Source organism: Lolium rigidum, chromosome 7, assembly GCF_022539505.1.
Source record: "Lolium rigidum isolate FL_2022 chromosome 7, APGP_CSIRO_Lrig_0.1, whole genome shotgun sequence".
Lineage (NCBI taxonomy): Eukaryota > Viridiplantae > Streptophyta > Magnoliopsida > Poales > Poaceae > Lolium > Lolium rigidum.
Window position 1 is genome coordinate 126119178 of NC_061514.1, and position 6807 is coordinate 126125984.

The 6807-nt window shown below is 39.4% G+C and overlaps 1 protein-coding gene across 1 annotated transcript in view; it reads left to right on the top strand.

The window, feature by feature from the left end:
• Window positions 1-216: 216 nt before the first annotated feature.
• The window catches only part of LOC124671961 (protein DGS1, mitochondrial-like), an 8732-nt gene continuing 2141 nt past the window's right edge, over window positions 217-6807 (top strand). Inside the window, exons 1-14 of the mRNA XM_047208272.1 lie at window positions 217-527; window positions 803-917; window positions 1008-1208; window positions 1610-1738; window positions 1823-1948; window positions 2403-2597; window positions 3069-3169; window positions 3895-3970; window positions 4054-4082; window positions 4188-4241; window positions 5395-5518; window positions 5715-5825; window positions 6099-6199; window positions 6285-6404. Coding sequence (XP_047064228.1) covers window positions 217-527; window positions 803-917; window positions 1008-1208; window positions 1610-1738; window positions 1823-1948; window positions 2403-2597; window positions 3069-3169; window positions 3895-3970; window positions 4054-4082; window positions 4188-4241; window positions 5395-5518; window positions 5715-5825; window positions 6099-6199; window positions 6285-6404 — 1793 coding nt within the window. The remainder of the gene's footprint in view (window positions 528-802; window positions 918-1007; window positions 1209-1609; window positions 1739-1822; window positions 1949-2402; window positions 2598-3068; window positions 3170-3894; window positions 3971-4053; window positions 4083-4187; window positions 4242-5394; window positions 5519-5714; window positions 5826-6098; window positions 6200-6284; window positions 6405-6807) is intronic.

The following is a 6807-nucleotide window of genomic DNA, read 5'->3' on the forward strand; positions in this document are numbered from 1 at the left end:
GTGCTTTAAGACAATGTTGTGCAACAAATCGTCGGGTAGACTATAAAACCAAACGGCTCGAAAAATACTTCGACCCGGATGTGAACCAAGAGAAGCCCAGATACCGAACACGCCCTAAGGAAGCCCTAAGATGCCACGTCACGGGATTATCGTTCCCTACAACCTCCCCGTGTCCGGCATCGCTGCAACTTCCCCGATCTACCCCGTACGTACTCCATGGCGGATGCTATGGCTGGGCATCGCGTTTCCGGCCCTGATACGCAGCCTCTCGCTGTTGATCTGGAGAGCGATCTTGATCTGGACAGTGAACTAGATCACACCTCCGACCTCCACGGATATACACAAAGGCCAAAACCCTCCAGGCTCACTCTCCGTCTTCCCCTAGATTACACCTCGGACCTCCCCCCCGAGGCGGATCTTATGTCTGGCTCCTCCGACCTCCGCCGCCGCCTCTTTGGTGGCCGCAGACGCTGCAGACGCGCTGGTCTCCCGCTGCCAATCGATTGCACCACCACCTTCTCTGACCGGTGAGAAACTTCTCGAATTACCGTGCAGCGCTCTTTTGTCGACCTCGTTCAAAACAATTAAATTGGTGCGGATTTTTTTTTTTGCTAACACGTTGAGTGGTGTTGGGTGAATATCTCGTAACTCGTATGTGTTCGGGAATTGGTCAGTGTGCGTAGTAATACAGGCAACTTACCCCTTCGCTTCAGCTATTATGTAACAGGGGTCTTGTTTTGCGACTATTGTTCTGTGATGAGGGAAATTTACTTGTGGATTATTTTGACTATGTCAGTTGCAGGAATGCTCGTGCCCTCTCACTTGTACATATTATCTTGAATGATATTGTTCATTACACTCTGTCTACTTTACGCAATATTCAGAAAAGCTTGCTCTATTGGGAGTCCATAGCCGAGGTATTTAGTTAGTTATTTTTACACTGCTGCATAGAGTGTTATCTTTTTTATTTATTCTACTTACCTGTTTTTGTTTCTAAACTTTTTTAGGGAACAGATTTACAGCAGATGTATTTCATGATCTTTGAAAGAGGTCCAAGAGCCTTCCTTGAAACAACATGGCAAACACTTGCTGGACTCCGCAGCACAAGTCCATCCCAGTACCTTTTAGACTCTGCCGCTAATATGGTCTTGCCAAAACTTGATGCCTTGACAAGTATGCAAGATTGCTTGGCTGCTTTTCTCGCAGAGGTATGCTAGTCTAACGTGTTTACCATGACGAAGTAGCAACGATGCTATGTTGCTTATACTGTGCTTTTGCTAAGTAGAGCAAAAGTTTCTCAATAGCATCAAATCTTTTGCTTATGTCAGTCTGTTCCGAATCATAAGACGTTCTAGTTTTTCTAAATCATAAAATGTTCACTCATTTCAGTCCGTATTGTAGTCCACATTGAAATATCCAAAACATCTTCTAATTTGGAATGGAGGGAGTACTATGCTGATATCACCTTGGTAGTTGCACCCTTCCGAACAGGCTACTGTACTACTGTAGTCAGATTCCAAGCACACTTTTGTTATCTGGATAACATTGATTTTTGCTACTTGTTGATGGATTCTTTATGGACTTGACCTCTAATTTTCTTTCCCTATAGGTTTACTCAGAAGTTGATAAATGCAAAGGAAGATTAACTGAAAGCTCAGATCAACCGCTGCACGCACTATTGACTGTTTTGAACAGAGTCTTCCTCAAATTGGAGCTATCGCTTAAAAATCTTGTTGAGGTATGCAATTTTTTACTTTTCTGATAGTAGTTGTAACATTTTTGCTTGTTTGATGTAGTATGTTAACTAACTACATGTTTTCAGGTACAAACAGCAAGCTTCGCTCTGTCTATCTTTCAAAGATTACCAGAAGTTGATGTTGAGAGTTCAACTGCAACAAGTTTGATCTATCAAAACCTTTTGAGGCTAGATATTTATATCTCCAATAAGGTAAGAAACTCCACTTTCATTAAGGACGTATTATCTTCTATTTATCTTTTCACTATCATTATCCTTGTTCATTATGGGTAAACACCTTTTAGAGGTTCGTTAGGTAGCGAGAGTTCCTTTCAAGAAACGTGTTCCAGAGGGGGCACTAATGGCTCCATCTTATATTAAGGTTGCTTGATTACTCATAGTAATATTCATATGTATATGCAAGTCCACAAATATATTTCCATGCACGAAGCTTTCTTGCTTTGGACAAAAGGCCTCGTTGTTGTTGCAGACAAGCTTTCTTGCTATAAATCATTGCTGTGATTGCTTTATTGTACCAATACATTGATAACTTAGGAATGAAATGTCAAAACTCAAGTATGTATCTGACTGCATGTTGGTTATGATTCCACTATATCAAGCTGTTACTAGCTTAATTTATCTGAAGCAGGTTTTTCTACAATTGTAGATTGCAGTCCATCAAAAACCAAGAAATACGACGATATACTGGCTACCCTATACGTTTGGAGCAATTGGCCTCTCTGCGTGCTCTCTGTGGCTTTTACGCCATAGTAGCTTCATGGGCAGTTCTGACATGGACGGCTCGATCCAAGATGCTAAGGAGTCGGTGTCTGGATATTGGGACCAGCATGCTGTGAAACTAGTAAGATAGTTCCTGCATATGTTATTTGTATTGGATGATGCTAGAGTGAGTTAACTGAAACTGATGCTATTCTACGGAAGTATGCAAATACTTTGTGAGGTTCCAAATACTTATATGCAAAAAAGAAAACTACATGCTGCTCTGTACATTACTAGATGTACTCTTGTTACCGCTAGCATATTATACAGGAAGTGAATTATTGCTTGCACTTATCACCGTTAAACCGTTAAATCCATGAAACTGTTAGTGTGCTCCCACAGACGTAGTGTAATGATCTAGATAGTTCATTTTTCATGGAACACCATTGCTACAGGCATCATGACAATTTGTTATATTTTTTTGCAATCAATAGATCATTTCCGATAGAGATGGGCTTGACCAGACATTCAAGTGAACAAACGAACTTATATCGACATAACACATAATATGCTCACGTCATTGACATTTTTTTCCACTTTTTGCAATCACTAGATCATTTCCATTAGAGATGGGCTCTGCAAGACATTCAAGCGAACGGATAAACTTGTATTGACAAAACAAGATGTCCATCAGATTGAAGCATCTTTGCACAGGTTATTCTCTAAGGCCATCTCTTGAATATACGTTTTACCCGTGGTTCCTACCGTATACATTATCATTACTCAACCATAGTATGATTGATACATAAATTATATATTATATTAGCTTAAATTACACATGCTCACCCAAATAATATGAATAGATGCTGATATTTGCACTGGTTTCACGATTTGGTAGAGTATAAAAACGCAATCTTGGGAACATGTGAACTCCTACTGGTGGATGTTTTTTTAATGCTTGAGTTGTTGAGTGGTATCTTGATCGCATGCTTCTACATGACTGTTGGTTACTGAGGTTGCATTTTGGATTATCAATGTGAGTCTAGCTCAGCACTTGTATATGTCGCATGGTGTGTTTGGAAAGGAAAGCATATGTGCTGGTTTCAGAAATGGACTTGTCGGTTCGGTAGAATGTTGACTTCCACAACGCAGATCAGTGGGAGTCTCTAGTGCCTATGTTCCTTGCATTCTCACGCTTCTCGACAATTATGTGGTGCTCCTTTCCTAGACAAGGAGTTCACCATGTCATACATTGCAATAGCATCAAGTTTACACATGTTATTGATACATCTGCTTAGTTGGTGCCTAAATCTGTCTGTCTGTTGGTGGAAAAATGTTGGCGGTGCATCTTTTATTTAAATGATTGACATTAACTTTTTTAACCATCCAAAATGATTGACCATTGGATTTCATTGGATCTATTTATTTGAGCAATGCAGATGTGAAAAAGAGTTGATGCAGCTGCCTCAAAAACAGCCTGGTAGAGAATTAGCACTTGCCATGCCTGCTAATAAGGTTAGGTTATTCTCTGTATTTTGGTGCACATTCTATTCAAGTAAATTCAATTTTTCTGAACATCTCAACTTCGAACATTTCAGATCCAGAAGCACGCATATGGTCTTCAGAAGTAAGTTGATTCTATTGTTGCATCGTAGAATTGATTAAATCACACACACACGCACACATATACCTAATATTCCCAAGCAGAGATAATTGGATTTTTCTTACACAGGAAATTACTGGAACTGGATCGTTCTCTGAAGGAAAAAAAGTTGGGTCAACAGGAGTAAGTTATAATATTTATGGCATGGCTAGATTTAGGCTGTCTCGGGGTCCTATTAGACTGGAAGGAAAAAAAAAAGTTCGGTAAACAGGAGTAAGTTATACTATTTGTGCCCTGGCTAGATTTAGGCTGTCTCGGTCCAATTAGACCGGAGTACCGGATATTTGCAAACAACAACCCTTGCTCTGCATTCCGTCATGCCCTCAAGTCATGACGTTGGCATTCACAGTGAGTGATTGCACTCCAGGGTCGCATGCAGCTATGCGAGGCTTCCGTTATCTGAATCTTTTTTCTGATGTTGGTTGATACATAAATTTATAGATCTGATATATCTTGTCCTTGCTTTGTGTATTAATTTTTGTTGTTGTTGCTGTTATTTTTGATTTGAAAATGTGCTGTTCAGCTGCATTTATCGATTATCTTTAAGCTGGTTTGTTTTTATGTGTATAACCAATTTGACCAAACTGGATTCTTTTTTGGTCTACGTGGGTTTGCTCGGTCATTAGGCTTTGTAAGGGTGAGTTTGGTTGATACATAAATTGATGGGTCTGATATTTCTTGTCCTTGCTTTGTGTGTTAATTTTTGTTGCTGTTGAATTGAAAAAGTGTTTTTCAGCTGCACCAATTGATTTTCTTTAAGCTGGTTTGGTTTTATGTGTATAACCAATTTGACCAAACTGGATTTTTTGGGGTCTATATGGGTTTGTTCGGTCATTAGGCTTGTTGTAGTGTGAGCTTGGTTTTCTCTTTGACAAACCTGATTTTTTGAAACCCTAATTGATTGAAGCAAAACAAAAGCTGTATTACTGGAATGCCCACCCCTAGCTGGAATGGTTAATATGACCTAATTGATCAAAGCAAAACAAAAGCTGTATTACCGAATGCTTAATATGCATATAGATATTGTCTTGTATAATAATATTCCTATCAGAGATAATACTTTTGATTGCTAATTGATTGAAGCAAAACAAAAGCTGTATTACTGGAATGCCCACCCCTAGCTGGATTAGTTAATATGACCTAATTGAACGAAGAAAAACGAAAGCTGTATTACTGAATGCCCACCCCTAGTTGATTGCTTAATATGCATATAGATATTTTGTCTTCTATAATAATATTCCCGATCAGAGATAATAGTTTTGTTTTTCTTACATAGGGCAATGCTGGAGCTGACTCAGATTCTCGAGGGAAACGAGATAAAGTTTGCCCTTTGTGCAGCCTGGCCTGCATTTGGTCTTTGTCTTCTGCTAATCCTTCTAGTGCGAGCATCGGTTTTCCATGTATGTAGATGGACTTCCATTGTCTTCTTGATTGCAATATCACATCTGGGCCATTTTGAACAATTTGTTCCAGGTCTATCGGACCTCGACAAGTTGCTCTGTAATATATTTGTGCCAGAAATCTTAGTTTTGTTCACCATGGAGAAGAGTAAGAAACTTGACAAATGTTTCTAACTATTACTGGGGTTATATCTAGGACCAAGACGAAGATGAAAGAGGCAAGATGTCAAGGCTTCCGCAAAGGCTGCTTCTTCGTGATGCAGAGCTAAGACTTGTGGAGTTCCAGAAATGCATGACTAATGGAATGGTAAATTTATCTAGATCTTTCTAGTCTGTTAAGTTTTTTTTGGATGTTGAAAAATAACTCTCAAGTTGTAGGCTTCATTCTGTCATCCTGTTGGGTGGTCATTTTTAATATTCCTTCACCAGTATGAGATGGCTGGCCAGAATTGCCCTTTTCAACGTTAACTCTGAACATATGAAGCTAAATTCCATTGATTAGAGAGTCGTTTGCAAGAAACTTTCAGAGTACTTGGATTACACACACAAATAGTGATTTCCTAAATTTTCTACTTTACAGGAGAAAAAGGCAGCCTCCAAGTTTGGGTTGATGCTGTGTGACCTTGACAGATTATACAAAACTGTTGAGCTCCACGCGAAAAAAACAGGCGAGTGGTCAAGGTCAGTCTCATCTAAAAATCTTTGACTCCTTTCGATGATAATTACATGTATGGTCCTTGTACTGAATCAGCTTGTTTTGTTGCAGGGTGAGAGAAGACATTGTTGACCTAGCAAAGCCTCATATGCCAATGGCAGACAGGCTGGTTGTTCTTAGACGTCTGAAGGAGATGTATTACTGCTTACTACCATCGCCATCTCCATCAAGGTGTCATCGTCCACTGTCGTGAACTTCCTGTCTTCGTCAATGTGTTATCTGCCATTGGCATGGCATGAACTAGCTGCTTATTGTCGAGATAATTTATACAAAAAGCCAACTTGTGTTATTTCCCATATTTAGTGATAAGAGTTGTGAATATTTTGTGACCTATCGCTTGTGAGCCTTTTGACTATATACAATATACACATTGTTTACCCAGGGCTGATGGTTGATACTTAGGCCGAATAGCACTTTGACTTTGTACTACTCCCTCCCATAAAAAGCTGCTCAACTTCTTTTTCTAAATACGGATGTATATGTCTATATATCTCTTTTTGTATGCAAAGTTGAGCAGCTTTTATTTTTAGGAACGGAGAAGGTATTATGTATTTCTGATAGATTCGTGAACCTG